This window comes from Bidens hawaiensis, unplaced genomic scaffold, assembly GCF_021521415.1.
Source record: "Bidens hawaiensis isolate Kalapana, Puna unplaced genomic scaffold, B.hawaiensis_p1.1 tig00012650_1, whole genome shotgun sequence".
NCBI classification, from domain to species: Eukaryota; Viridiplantae; Streptophyta; class Magnoliopsida; order Asterales; family Asteraceae; genus Bidens; species Bidens hawaiensis.
Window position 1 is genome coordinate 64,101 of NW_027492047.1, and position 15,795 is coordinate 79,895.

The following is a 15,795-nucleotide window of genomic DNA, read 5'->3' on the forward strand; positions in this document are numbered from 1 at the left end:
AATATGAATGGTTCGGCTGCTTATCAGGTTGACCAAGGGTACCAAAAAAACCGATAACCGAATTTTAGTTAGTTGGTTTTCGGTTATTTTGGTTCAGTTATTGCTCACGCCTAACTGAAAGGGTTTTTGCCAGTTTAAACTTTTTTTTTTTCATTTTTCTATGTTTTTAATTCAAGATGTTGAATTGACAGGATGGTAACTCTTTAAATTTGATCAAATAATGCAACAAAAGGATTGAAAAATCAAGTTTTTTAATAAATAAACAGAATGTCGAAAGCGTTACTGTCTTTGGCGACCGTTTTCTTGCTATTAATCTGTGTCTCGGGGTCTGATACCGGATTCTCCGGGTGTAACTGCGAAGCCGAAGGCTTCTTTGGGTACAGCAACATAATGCAGACACAAAGAGTTAGCGATTTCTTAATAGCAATCGCTTATTTCTCAATCCCGATTGAGCTTCTTTATTTTATCAGCTGCTCCGACGTACCTTTCAAATGGGTACTCGTCGAGTTCATTCTTTTCATCGTGTTATGCGGAATGACACATTTACTCCACGGTTGGACATACGACGTGCACCCGTTTCATATAATGCTCGCACTCACCATTTTCAAGTTTCTTACCGCGTTAGTCTCGGTTGCAACCGCCATTACTTTGATAACGCTCATTCCGTTGCTATTAAAAGTCAAAGTTCGAGAATTTATGTTACGAAAGAAGTTTTGGGATCTCGGTCGAGAAATGGGATTGATCAAGAAACAAAAGGAAGCCGGGTGGCACGTCCGTATGCTCACACACGAAATACGAAAGTCGCTTGACCGCCACACGATTCTTTACACCACTCTCGATAAGTTATCCGAAACGCTCGATTTGCAAAACTGCGCGATTTGGATGCCCGACGAGGCGAAAACGGTAATGAATCTGACTCACCAGTTAAAAGGTGGAGAATCTTCCACCGTTGATCGGTTTCAAATCCCGATTAATGATTCGGATGTTCAAGAAATTAAAAGAAGTGAGGTCGTGAAGTTACTAGAACCCGAGTCGAGATTGGCGGTGTTAAGTAGTGGTGAGTCGAGTAAACCGGGAGCAGTGGCGGCTATACGTATGCCGATGCTTCGGGTTGCTAATTTTAAAGGCGGGACCCCTGAAATGATTCAAACGTGTTACGCGATACTCGTTTTAGTTCTTCCGAGCGGAAGTGTTCGGACGTGGACGCGTTCCGAGCTTGAAATAGTCAAAGTGATTGCTGACCAAGTCGCCGTTGCACTCTCGCACGCTGCGGTTTTAGAAGAGTCAAGACTCATGAGGGACAAACTAGTGGTTCAAAACCAAGCCTTACAACAAGCGAAACATGATGCGTTGAGGGCGAGTCAAGCGAGAACCTCGTTTCAAGCGGTTATGAGCAACGGGTTAAGAAAACCAATGCATTCCATCATGGGTTTGCTTTCGATTCTACAAGACGAGAAGTCAAACGGTCAACAACGTGTTCTTGTCGACACGATGGTCAAAACAAGCAACGTTATTTCCGTGTTAATTAACGATGTAATGGATGATTATCCGAAAGATAACGGCAAGTTTCCGTTCGAAGTGCGATCGTTTCGGCTTCATAATATGATCAAAGAAGTCGCGTGTCTTGCAAAGTGTTTGTGTGTTCATAAAGGTTGCGACTTTGACGTTAAAGTTGATAAGTTTCTACCAGATAATGTAATGGGAGATGAAAGAAGGGTGTTACAAGTTATCTTGCATATGGTTGGGAATCTTTTGAGTCGGGGTAATGGTGGCGGATGCTTAACGTTAAGGGTTTTTAAAGAGAGTGAAAGCTATGGGAGAAATGATCAACAATGGCGCTCTTGGAGATCAAATTTAGATGATGGGTATGTTTTTGTTAAGTTCGAAATCGGGTTAAATGATGTGTTTACGGTGCTGGAACGGTCTTCAAGTGATCAGAGAAACCCTAGAGCTGCGGTTGAGGAAAGTTTGAGCTTTAATATGTGCAAAAAGTTGGTTCAGGTTAGTATTCAAATATTTTTTTCTGAATCTTTATCAAGAAAGTTGTTGCATAATCTTTGCAGTTTTATTATTATATATTTGTGATCGGTCAAACGAGTAGAGAGTAATAGCCAAAAATTAAGTGCGTTGAAACTCAAAAGTCGTTCAAAGCGCATAATAATGTATAAATCCTTATAAGTCGTTTCGTTCAAGTAATTAAATTATTACTGTAATTAGACATTTTGTAATCACATGTGACAAGCTAATTACTTTTAGATGATAAAAGTTGGTCAAGATGTAAACGTGTTAGTCGGATAGGGGGGGGGGGTAGTAAAATAAGGGGTTAAATGGGTCACAAATAGGTTAGTAGGTCGAGCTGTTTAAAATGGGCTAGCGGGTCAACCTGTTTAACTAAACGGGTTAAACAGGTCAACCTGAACACGACTTGTTTAGTTAAACAACTTGTTTTTTAAACTAGTTAGATATGCAAACCCAAAACCTGATTTATATTCGTGTCGGAAATTGCTTTATTAGCATTATTGAATATTTTAATATGAAAAAATTATTAATTTTCCTGCAGATGATGCAAGGGAACATTAAGGTAGTCCCAAATCCACTAGGGTTTGACCAAAGCATGTCACTTGTTCTTCAATTTCAACTCAGAACTTCAATCATGCTCGGGTTATCCGAACCGGGCGAATCATCATCAGATCACAAGCCACATTCAAACTCAAACTCAAACTCAACCTTTACAGGCCTTCAAGTTCTTTTCGCAGACGAGGACGATACAAACCGGGCCGTAACCCGTAAGCTCCTCGAGAAACTAGGCTGCGTAGTCAAAACCGTGACCTCGGGCTATGACTGTCTTACCGTTCTCACCCAACCCACATCCGTTTATCAAATCTTGATTTTGGATTTACATATGCCCGATCTAGACGGGTTTGAAGTTGCGTCGCGTATAAGAAAGTTTAGAAGCCGAAACTGGCCTTTGATTATCGGTTTAACTACTAGCGCGGATGAAGATTTGTGGGAAAGATGCATACAAATTGGGATTAATGGAATTATTCAAAAACCGGTTCTTTTGACGGGTATCGCGGATGAACTTAAACGAGTCGTGAATCAATCGAAGAACATGTCGTGAAGTCGGATTATTGGATTTATGGGTAATGGTTGGTTAATAAACTAACATGTCTAACTGAAAAAAAAAGATTAATATATATATATAGTGTATAAAGATTAAGATTTTGTTACTTGCATTATAAGTTATGCATGGTTTTGTTAAATAAATGATTGTAGATGGTGATGAATTTGAATTTGGAAATTGATTCAGAAGAGTAGTGACGGAACTTTAACTTTTTATACATGGTGCCCGAAAATATTAGAATTAATATTAAATTCTTACACATAAAAAACCGAAAATTTTTCACTAAATAAAGTTTAAAAATCCAAAAAAAAAAACAAATAGTCATTTTTTTTTGTTTGTTTTTTTTGCTATCAAAAATCATTTCTAACCCAAAAATAAATATTGAAAATGTCCTGACTATATTTACTTAAACGACAACACCATATCATTTGGTGTGATGGCAAATGTGGTTTAGTTTTAAAATAATGGTTATGAGTTCGATCCTTATTTAAAATGATTTTTAAATAATATATTAATAAGGTGGTTTGTAAATAATATATTTATCTATTAAAAAATCACTAAAAGGACATGTTTGTGGAACCTTAACAATATTTATCATGTAGTCTCATAAGATGACACATGAGATGCACATGTGTGTCATATATAGTGTTTGTACTTAAGGAGCCCAATATCAACATGTCATGTTTGACAATAATCTCTTACTGTCAAAGCACGCATGAATTTGGTCAAGTAATGAGATGATGTAAGTTTCTATGTGTTTCAATGTTAGAGGCCATATGGGGCCCACATTCCTCATGGGTCTTTTTCTTGATTTAAGGTTTATTTTAATATTATTTATAAAATTCTTATCTCTTGTCATTTTCAATGGATGTTCAATGTATAAATGAATTTTACATCATGAGTTCGTCCGTATTTCATCATACAATTATTTGTAATTAAAATCAACGTGGTTATAGTCTTATAGATATTATATTTTATTCTAAGAGTTTGGGGACAAGAATAAAAAGAGAAAAACAAAGAATGATTTATTATATATTATAAGTAGATTTTGTTTACAAAGTCTATATGTTATCTTATACAAAATGGTTTATTTAAATACAAAATGGTTTATTTAAATAAGATTAATCAAGTAAATCTTCTATTTTTTTTTTTTAAATAGGCTAATTTATTTGAAACAGTCTAATGTGAAATTATAAAAGGTTTTTTTATTAGTATTTCAATAATAAATTAAAACTTTATATACCATAAAAAATAATTTATTTATTTGGTGAAATATTGAAACTGCAAGTACATTAGTTTTCAGTAGTCTTCCAACTCTAAAAGGTCTGTTTACTATATATATTTTAATGTAATTAATTATTCACATTAGTGTTTGTAACAAAATGTCAAAATCAAAATACATGTGACAAATAAATTGGTTGTGGCTTAATGATAGAACACTCACTTTACTAGTGAGAGATAAGGGGTTCAAACCTCACTATCACCAATTTATATGGGAGATATGAGGGATGACCATGACTTTCCATGGTTCGAGTCCAGATCTCACCCGGTTTTACCGGCTCCTCGCTGTCGTGCCATTTGGCGGGCGTGCGGGTCGGGTTTTATCCGATGAATCCCTCAATTGGTGAACCGCTAGAGGTTTCGTCTGTCCGGACTAGTGGCGGGTTCGGGCTACCTTTAGCTAATGGGGCCGCGTATGAAGTACCCGACGCTATTTAGTTGGTCGTTCAAAAAAAAATACATGTGACAAGAAGTTATGCTTCAAGACAGAAGTTGAAAAGGTTTTAAAAATTGTAAACACAATAAAACAAATTTACAAAGCTATTATTTCTTTTTTTAATAACATAAACAGGCTGTTATTAGTCACAACGACAAAAGCGTGAGGTCAATGGGGTTTGTTGGTCATTCGGTCGCCACAATTTGTCGACATTTTTTTATAAAATATTTTTTTCTCTTTTTAAAAAATCAATTGACCCGCTTAGTTGTAGTCGATAAAAAATACGATTTTTGATAACCTCTCGACCGGTCAGAGATTTAGTCACTCAAATTGAAAAAAAAATCATATATTACACTTTTAAAAAAAATGTATGACAAATTGATAAGAGTAGAGGTTTGTAGAGTCCATCAAGATTTTTTTTTTTTTTTTTGAAGCTTACATAAAATGATTATAAAGAGGGAAAACGGGAAAATTCTTAAAATGACTCATTCATAGAATGTGTTTCCAACTTTATCCACACTAATTCAAGTTTCCAACTTTGTCCCTTTGGTATCTCGTCGCCGACGACATGATAGCGAACACCGACGATGCGTTATAGAAATAAATAGGATAACGACACGTGGCCGGAATCTGTGTTGACGATGCGTTATGTTGCTAACGTAGGGTAGCGGTGATGCGTTATGTTGCTAATGCATGGTAGCAGCGATGCGTTATCACTAACGCATCGTGGAACCCTTGTGTTGTCATAACAAGGTAGCAGCAACATAACGCATCGTCAACCCTATGTTATACGTAACGTAGGGTAGCAGCGATGCGTTATGTTGCTAACGCATCGTCGACGACCTGTTCCGACCACGTGTCGTTATCCTATTTGTTTCAGTAACGCATCGTCGGTGTTCGCTATCATGTCGTCAGCGACGAGATAATAAAATGACAAAATTGAAAACTTGAATTAGTGAGGATAATCTTGAAACCACATTCTTTAAATGGGCTATTATGAGAATTTTCATAGTAAAAAATACACAGTTGTAAATCACGCGTATAAAAAATTCTTATGATATGAAATGATTTCTGAAAAGTAATAATACAAGAAAAGAATATGGTGTCATGATAAGTCAAATTGACATGATGTCAATACAAGTATTTTTGATTGGATATAAAATATATAATTTCGTATTCCAATAACATAATTGATTGGTGTTGAAGAAGGTGCAAGTCCATAATAATATTCGAAGATTAGACATGACTTGGTAAATATATTCATTATTATTTTTAGAATGATTTATTCGACCTAATCGTATAACACAAACTTTGAGAAAGTTTTGAGTGACATTTCAACTCCACACATTCTTAAAAGGGCATCTTAATTATTTTGAGCAAACAAGTAGGGATGACAATGAAATCCGAACCGATGAGAAAACCCAAAACCCGACATAAATGATACAGGTAATACCCGATCCATTAGGGTTTGGGATTAGTATTGAAATTTTTCGCGGGTTTGTGATGGGTTTGAGATTTCTAATATACCCGATTGCCCGACCCGATTACCCGATAACATAGACCCATTTACACGATTATATACCCGACATACTCGATATAGCTTATAATATTATATATATACTATATTCCAAATATATTATTTGTCGAAACTTGTTTATGTCATTTATTTGAGATATATTATCTTATGGTAACCATCTTTGTAATCGATTAGTTATATTTTGTCAAACCCCAGTAGAAACCCGGCGGATTTTGAGCCGGGTATACCCGACATGTATTTTATCAAAACCCGATAAAAAACCCGAAACCCGATAGGAAAACCCAAACCCAACGTGTAATTACTCGATTAAAACCCGACGAGTTTGGGACGAACTTTAATAACCATGTATGGGTTTGGGAATACCTAAACCGACCCAAACTCAACCAATTGCCATCCCTACAAACAAGTATTTACGTTATCGGATCCAAATTAAAATCAGACGAATGGCGTTTTCATTATTAGCCATAAGATCAACTAACATCTATTAACAATTTCTTTATTGTTTAAATTAATCCATATGCTCATGAATTACATAAATATTTCTCTTACAATTCAATTTATCACAAAACAAACACTTATATAATACTTTACCTAAACGTAACTACTTTAGTTTAATTTTTTAAAATTAAGAGTTACAAATCTAAACATTACTTGTTTAAAGTTTATTAATATAGAATGTAAAATAACTAAATATTAGTTTTTAATAATAAAAAAATGGATTATGAATAAATGCACTATGAGTAGTTTTGAAAAGATGTTAGTTGTAGCCCAAGCCCATTCTCCAAATTTAATTTCATTAGTTGTAGGCTTATAGCCCAAAATGTGGATGATCACTGATCAGGCCCTAAACGCAATGGATCTACTTTTATAAACCGAACCGATGCGACCATGCCGACCTATCTTGCTTCTATACCATTTTATAAAACGAACCGGTTTAAGTCAAACCCGTTTTGACCAGCCGTTGACCAAACCGGTTCAGTTTGGGTTTAAAACTGATTTTGTACACCTCTACTCCAAAGTCCAAATATGGCTTCCCAAACATATGACCAAGAGAAAATTATATAGAAATTCGTATATAAATGAAATTTTTAGACAAATTTCTGAGCTATTCTTGCATGCTAAGAGCATTCACATCAGGTTCACTATATCTATCGTATCTCTAAACTTTAAAGAAATATTTACAGAACATAGTAAATTACCACTATATCAAATCAGGATTCTTAAATTAAAGAATAATTATAGAGCTATAGTGATTCTCTAAGTATAAATTTTTACTATCATTCTCGATACATATATACTCTGTACCTTTTTGTGAGTTGTGAATGAAACAAAAAGAAAAAATAATTATAAAACAAAATACTAAAGAAGTATTATTAAATTGAATAAAGAATATATAGGATTTGATGAGAGAAGTTTTTAAAAAACCGCCAGGTATCATCTTTATATCATGTAATTACCATGGTTTCTTTTAGCGTTTTGCTATAGTTTTTAATATACAACCGTTGATTAATTAAATTAGAAGAATTATATTTTTTAGAGTCTTGAAATCAATATAGGTAATCGTCATTACATAATATAAAAACATTACCTAAACAATATAACAAACGTGTGAAAATCAAAAGTCAAAACCTATAGATTTCACATGATAATGCTATAGTTTGAAAGTTGCCTTTTCTTAAAGTTATGTTTTTATTTCCTTACCTAGGTATGAAAATAAGAAAAACATGAATCCTATAATGAACCAAAAGCCAGCTACATATAAGTTTGATTCAAACCTCTCTAGTTGAAAAGCAAAGGGAATGATAATTTAAGGGCCAGATTAATCGCATACAAGCGAGTCCGGACCGAAACTTACATAAAAGCTGACTTGAAATATCAAATACCCAACCACATTGATAATAATTTTAAGTTTTAACTTTAACATACTATTTGTCTTTTTTTTTTTAAAAAGAAAAGGATTATTTATTCATTTTTATGCATGATAGCAAGTTACCCGAAACTTGATATGAACTCGCTTAAAAAAAAGACTAGAAATATCAAACAACCAGCTACGTTTGTAATAGTTTTAAATTTTGAACAAGTTTAATATCAAGGTTGAAAACGTCGCTAGGCGTCTGACTAGGGAGTTGGGTGTACTCGGGCATGGTAAAGATAAATTACCAAATATCAAAAATTTACTAATATCATAAATTTACTAATATTTTTAACAAAATAGTTAAATATCAATATAAATAAGAGAAATATATTTTTAAGTAATAAACTATTCTAAAAGTTGCTAATCATTAATTAAAAAAATATATATTTGTTTTTTATATTGTAGAAATACGAATTATGTTTTATTTTTTTTAGTCAAAATCCGCCCACGTTCATCGACTAGATATGATTCTAGCTGAGGTTGACCACATTTGATCGATTCTTAGTAACTAGGCGAAGTTAAAGAAACTCGCATCGGCGCATACTTTGTAGCGAGTACTCGGGGGAGTACTTAGCCTTGTAAACATACTTTTACAACATTATTTAATATATCGGGCAGAGTTCACACTTTCACCTATTATCATACTCGTCCCAGACCTGAGTTTTTTTTTTTTTTGAAACAAAATATACATCTCAAATTATTCAAGTTCGGGTTCTTTTACCCGAACCCTACTTGTTTACCGGGCTCCTGTTCCATAAAAAGCAATGCACGTTTCGGGCCGCGGGGATCATACAATGATATAGAAAAAAAGGTATGACTATGAACATTCTCATGAATTTGAGCATGCAACAGGCATGAAGAATATAATGATGATGATGGTTTCAAACTCCATTAAATGGGACCATGTTCATAGTTTCAGTCTTTTGGTCCACCTTCAGTCTTTTGGTTTCAAACTCTACTTGGTGCGGTTTAGGTTAAAACCAAACTGAAAACCAAAACTTTGATTTTTGGATTTTTTGAAATCGTTTGGTTTCGGTTTTTTGGTTTTCATTTTGGTTTCGGTTCGGTTTCGGTTTTTGTCATTTGTGCTTGAAAATTTGAGGCCGAAAAAAAAATGTTAGAAAAAAATAATTAATTTAAGTATAAATAGTTTTATTCATTGTTAGCTAATAGACTATTATATATTTGACAAAAAATATATGAGTTACATATTTATTAAATTCTTATAAATTTCTTAAAATAATAAAAAAAATTAAAATTTGTGAATTCGGTTCAGTTCGGTTCGGTTTTTTTTTTATTTTTATTACATGGAAATCCAAAACCGAACCGTTATTTCGGTTTTTGTAAAAACATAAAACCAAATCGTCAGTTTTTCTTTCGGTTTGGTTTAGATTTTTCGGTTTCTTGCACAACCATACTTAAGTAGACTAGTACCATATAAGTGGGACCTACTTAACAGTGTTGGATAAGAACATGATGGTTAAAAAAAGGTTCTAAAGCTGTTTGCTTGCTTCAGCTACTTTGATGTTTTTAACTTTTAATCTTTTGCTTTTCAACTAAACCACCACCAGCCTTACCATTACCAGCAAGACAGCAACTAGAAGTTAAGTTAGATACATTTTGCAGGCGGACCCCACACGCCGGTGTATGCATCGGTGTGTTGTACCGTACAATCAAAATCAATGATGCAGGCTTAGCATGTTTACATTATTACATGTTCTTAACTAGACATATAGTCATATAGAGTCTTACTATCAGCATGATATAGTGCATAACAACATTCCATTATTACATGTTTTTAGCTAACCTAACATAATATAAGTTTTAACACATCAGTAAAGTGTAACACAAACATAAGATTATATATTGAATTGAAAAAACAAGTTAATTTATGTACTTCAAAGGCGACATTCAACACGATATCTTACGCCTTGTAACAAAGTGCATAAAACAACTCATACATACAATGACAAATTCTATTAAACTAAATCTCAAATATTCACATTATGAATCTTAATATTCAGTTTGCCATTCCACACATTCTTCAAAGTCAAAACTACTCGAACAATCCAACAACGCGTTCTGTTGATGCTCATACCGACATATGTAATTCAACCCGACAAGCAGCTCACAAATAGCTGCTTCCGTCTTCGTTCTATCTGCAAAATACAACGTTTGCAGCAGCAGAAAATTAGTTCTCGAAACAATCTGCTGCTGCTCAAAATTCCTCTCGTTTTGCCACCTAATCATATTATGCGCCATCGGTCCAAGCCAACCAAGAATCCCATCAAGCCTATCTTTCCAATCATGCGCAATAGGCGCATCATATATCGCTAAATCTTTCACATACGACTTCAAACTCGTTTTCAACGCTAAGCGTAAGCTCGTTGGCAACATTTGGTACAAATCATCTCTAGCTTCCTCACCGACTAAATGAGGGTATTTCAGTAACTTCTCAATCACATTAGCATAATGTAACGCTAACGCAGACCCTCCAACAGTAGCTTCCGAAGCCTGCAGCAGTAACTTATTCTTCGGATCAGTTTTAAACCGAGTTTTCAAATTCTTGATATCTTTTCTTACGTTACTCGACACACTACAAGCACCCGAAACCTTGCTGCTTTGGTCATCGTCGCCTTTTTTAACAGACCCGTCATCAAAAGTATCAAACTTTGAGCACAAAACTGAAACCGAACCAGTCCGGTTCAAACACTCCATAAACAACCTCCCTGGTCCCATCCCGCAACCCGAGTTAACAAAACTATAATCTTCATGATCCCTAAACTTACTAAACCCATCAACACAAACCGAATTTGTTCTAACCGAATCACTAACAAACACGCCTAGTCTCGAAATAATATCATCGCCTTTTTTACCAGACCCGTCATCAAAAGCATTAAACTTTGAACCCGAAACCGAACTCGCTCGGTTCAAACATTCCGTTAACAACCTCGCGGGTCCCATCCCACTACCACGACCCGAACCACTAACAAACATGTCTCGTCTCGCAAACGTATCACCGAAAACAACGCATATGCGCGAATAAAGCGTGCAGACCGTCCTGGCAACCATCTCCATGACCTTATCAAAAGTCCGATTCCACAACGACGCGTCCTTCAACCGCCTGACTTCCCGCATCTGCCAAACCACTTTCTGTTCAAACGCTTTTCGGCTTTCTTCGTGTTGATGCATCTTAAACTTGTTCTTACCGGTTTCCAACTGATTCAACACCTCTAACTCATTATACAACTTAGCAGTTGTGTTAACATATCTCTCGAACCGCTTAACCATTGCATCCATATCCTTAACCAAAAAGCCTAAGTCATTAACATTAACGGTTCCGGATACGATATCATTGTAAACATGTTTGAAGTACACTAGGTGTGGGACGGTGGACTTCTGGCAGAAGGTGGCGCCACCTGGTGGAGGTCAGAGAGGTACTCTGATGCAGTGAGATTGATAAGATACATTTCATCAGAGGAAATAAGTGTTTTGATTCCGGTTGAATTAAGGGTTTGGGTTATTAATATGGAGATGTTGGAGTTGGTAATGGAGTTGTGGAGGTGGATGGTTTTGGAGAGGATGGTGGCGAGTTCGAATGAGAGGATGCCAATGGTGGCTGGTTGGTGGTTTGTGGTGGTTATTTGAGACTTTAAGTGGAGTAGCCAATGATGATGGGAGACCATGGTGGATCTGGTTGGAGTTACTGCAAGTGAATCGCATGAAATGTAGTAATATGTTGAAACGGAGGCGAAATCGGTTGTAATGAGTAGAAATCTGTTGAAATTTGTTCGAGCTGGGAAGAATTTGGTTGAAACTAATCTATAATAATCAGTTGAAATGGAGTCAAAATCGGTTGAAACGGACCTATAATCAGTTGAAACTGAGCTGAAATCGGTTGAAATTGAGCATGAATTTGTTGAAATTGAGCAGAAATTGTTTGAAATTGAGCCGAAATATGTTGTAATTGAGCAGTCTGTTGAAACTGAATAAAAATCTGTTTAAACTGACCAATAATCAGTTGAAATTGAGCTGAAATCGGTTGAATTAAGCGGAAATATGTTGAAATTAAGCCGAAATCAGTTGAAACTGAGTAGTAATCTGTTGATACTGAACAGAAATCAGTTGAAATTGAGCCGAAATCTGTTAAAAGTAAGCAGTAATATGTTGAAACTGACCTATATAATCAGTTGAAATTGAGCTGAAATCGGTTAAAATTGAGTAGAAATCTGTTGAAGCCAAACAGATATCAGTTGAAGCTGACCTATAATAAGTTGAAATGGAGCAGTAATCGGTTGAAACCGAACAGAAATCAGCTAAAAACTGACCTATAATCAGTTGAAATTGAGCCGAAATCGGTTGAAACCGAACAGAAATCTGTTTTAATTGAACAGTAATCTGTTAAAGCTTAACAGAAATCGGTTAAAATTGAGCAGAAACCTGATAAATTTGTTGAAATTGAACCAATATGAGTTGAAATTGAGCAAAAAATCTGTTAATGTTAAACTTGAGCGGTAATCTGTTGAAACTGAGCTATATATTCAGTTAAAAAAATCAGTTGAAACTGAGACGAAATCGGTTAAAATTGAGCGGTAATGTGTCGAAATTGAGCAGAAAAGTGGTGTGAAATTGAGTGTTGAAATAGGAGGTGATTGAATAGTGTTGTATTTTAAGAGAATTGAAAGAATGAAAGAAGAGTGAAAATGAGGTGGTTATGGTGATGAAGAAGAATAATAATAATAATAATAATAATAATAATAAGATGGAGGGAGGAGCATATTTGAAGAGAGGGGAAATGAGACAGTTTGAATGAAGACAAATCTAAACTCAACGGCACCACTGGTCTCTTTCTCTACGATATTATTATTATTTATACCCAAAAAAAGTTGATACTAAATTAGCAAAAAGGATAATAAAATAATAAAGTTTTCGTTAATTTAATATATACAGATTGTATGTTAGTAACTTAAGTTATAACTTATTTGTTGATATTAACCATAGCGGTAAATAGGATGGTAAATGAGTCAAGTTGAAGAGGTAGGTCCCAGCAGAGCCCAGTTGGACCCGCAAGACTCACATTGAACAGGGACGTCTGCGCGGTTGGACCCGCAAGACTCACCTTAAACAGGGACGTCTGCGCAGTTGGACCCGCAAGACTCACCTCGAAGAGAGACATCTGCGCAGTTGAACTCGCAAGACTCACCTTAAAGAGGGACGTCTGCGCAAAGACCAACTGGATCCGCAGGACCAACCATGCTCAGAGACGTGACGTCCTTACGCGCAGCACGCAAGCTGTTCCCGCAGGAAAAGCCTCCCAATGGTGACGTACTCCGCCTGTTCCCGCAGCTACGGATACTAGCCATCAGGGAAGGCTACCCGCACAGCAAGGCTACACGCACAAGGCACTAACTCTCAAATAATTCAGTAATGTCACATGAAGAGGGAATGAGCAAGCCGGGAATACTCCCGCCCAAAGCCGGGAATTCTCCCGCCCAAATGAGCCAGTCCGTACGCAACTGGAGGATCTTTTGTACTATACCTGCCAAGGTATGGACAAAAGATCTGACCAAAGCTGCGACAGCTCACTGACAACAGTACGACGAGCAGCACGCTCTAGTACTTAATGTCACTATCAGCCGCTGCCTACTCACCAACCCCTGTCGTGGCCGTGCATAGCCTGCAGTTGGTGGAAAATGAATAGTACACAGCCGGCCATGTCACTATCAGCCGCTGCCTACCCACCAACCACTAGCATGGCATGTGCGTAGCCCACAGTTGGTCGAAAAGGAATACTATTCAGCCGGCTGTACCTGCTTGGAAACCTACCTTCGGCTATAAATACTCCAACACCTTGGAACGGTATCATTATCTTATATCTTCATATATTATCTGATATCTGCTCTAGTCATTTCTCTTAATATACACTTATATTCAAGAGCAATCTAGTCTGATTCTCACGCCGGAGGGTGGTCACAAAGAGGTACCCCCCCTTCTCAGTGACGAGCTCACGGTGTCTGTTTTGCAGGTCATCAGAAGAATAACCATCTTGCCGGACCTAACCCTCGTGGGAAACATCTATTTAACCCCCAGATTATTCGTAATCTGCCCGGGGTCGATTAGTGTTTCTTCATTGGCGCTATCCGTGCATAAAAGCTAGAACTAATTCTTTTTCAGTTTTTCAAAACTTCTGGAAAGATGGTTAAGGTTACTCCGTTGCCAAGGCCAACGAGCGACCAAGAAACTCCGGTAACCACAACCCCAGCTACTGGGGGGAACACCGGCGAGCACACAAATTTTACGAACACTACCCCGGTTACCCAAGCCAAGGCAAGTGCAGTAAATTTTACGAACACTACCCCGGTTACCCAAGCCGGGGCAAGTGCAGTAAACAATCATCCCCTGGGATTCATTAATACCCAGGCGGAAAGACAACAGACGAGGCTCCCCCGCCAAACACTTGAACAAGTTAAAGCGTGGGCGGAAGCACGTCAGAAGGAATTCCAAGCTGAGTTGGACGGACGCTTACGTTCCATCCAACAGGCTGACGAATTTGGAAGCACTCGACAACAGCTCAACATGAGCAGTGAGTGCGAGTACTCGGACGATGATTGGGAGGAATCCGACACCGACGCAAACCCTCGCCATAGGGCGAAAGGGAAGCGTAAGGAAACGGACTTCCAACCGAGAAGGAATTTCGAAGAAACCTTCAAACCAAGGAACGCGGGGGGAAACTCACGCACCTCGTGGCGTAATGAACGCTGAGCAGGCTAATGCGTGTAGAACCCCAGTTGGGAAAAACACGAATGAAACTGCAGCTTCAATGTTGGAGACTACATACTGCGTAAACAACGAGATTCCGAACCAGGTGAATTTCGGCTCGAAAGGCTCGATGGCACCCCCATCCCAAGAACATGGGAGTTCAATTACACAGGTCGCATGCAGATCAATTCCAAACTTGTAAAGAAAAGGCCCAGAGCCACTTCTAATGGAAATGATTCTCCTTATCACATTGACGCTGATGGTCTTACATTTATACTTATGAACTTTCCACACTGATATGCCGGTATTCACCGCATAAATAAGTGTGAAAGGAAGTCGTTGCGTGTGGACGGCGGCAAAACCCGCATAAACACAAAAAACGGCAAAAATTTCTAAGAAATAAGGACAACCTTCACGCAGGTCAGTTATAGGTAAAGTTTGGTCATCCCACTAAATGAAAGTGACGGTCCTACCCGCACAATCATGATAGAGGAAACTGAACACTAACATATTGACAACCGCGCGTCGAACGGTTAACTTATTCAAAACACTGATATGCCGGTATTCACCGCATAAATAAGTGGAGACGTCGTTGCGTGTGGACGGCGGCAAAACCCGCATAAACACAAAAAACGGCAAACCTTCACGCAGGTCAGTTATAGGTAAAGTTTGGTCATCCCACTAAACGAAAGTGACGGTCCTACCCGCACAATCATGATAGAGGAAACTGAACACTAACATAT

General features: G+C 37.1%; 1 protein-coding gene and 1 pseudogene across 1 annotated transcript; one reads left to right on the forward strand and one right to left on the reverse strand.

Annotated features, from left to right (window-relative positions):
• The first annotated feature begins 234 nt into the window (after positions 1-234).
• Positions 235-3,209, forward strand: LOC143541825 (ethylene receptor 2-like). Its single transcript, XM_077034542.1, has 2 exons — positions 235-2,001; positions 2,561-3,209. The coding sequence occupies exons 1-2, from the start codon at positions 268-270 to the stop codon at positions 3,119-3,121; spliced, it is 2,295 nt and encodes a 764-aa protein (XP_076890657.1). The 5' UTR covers positions 235-267; the 3' UTR covers positions 3,122-3,209.
• Positions 3,210-10,283: 7,074 nt separating this feature from the next.
• LOC143541794 (uncharacterized) lies at positions 10,284-11,979 on the reverse strand (annotated as a pseudogene).
• Positions 11,980-15,795: the final 3,816 nt, after the last annotated feature.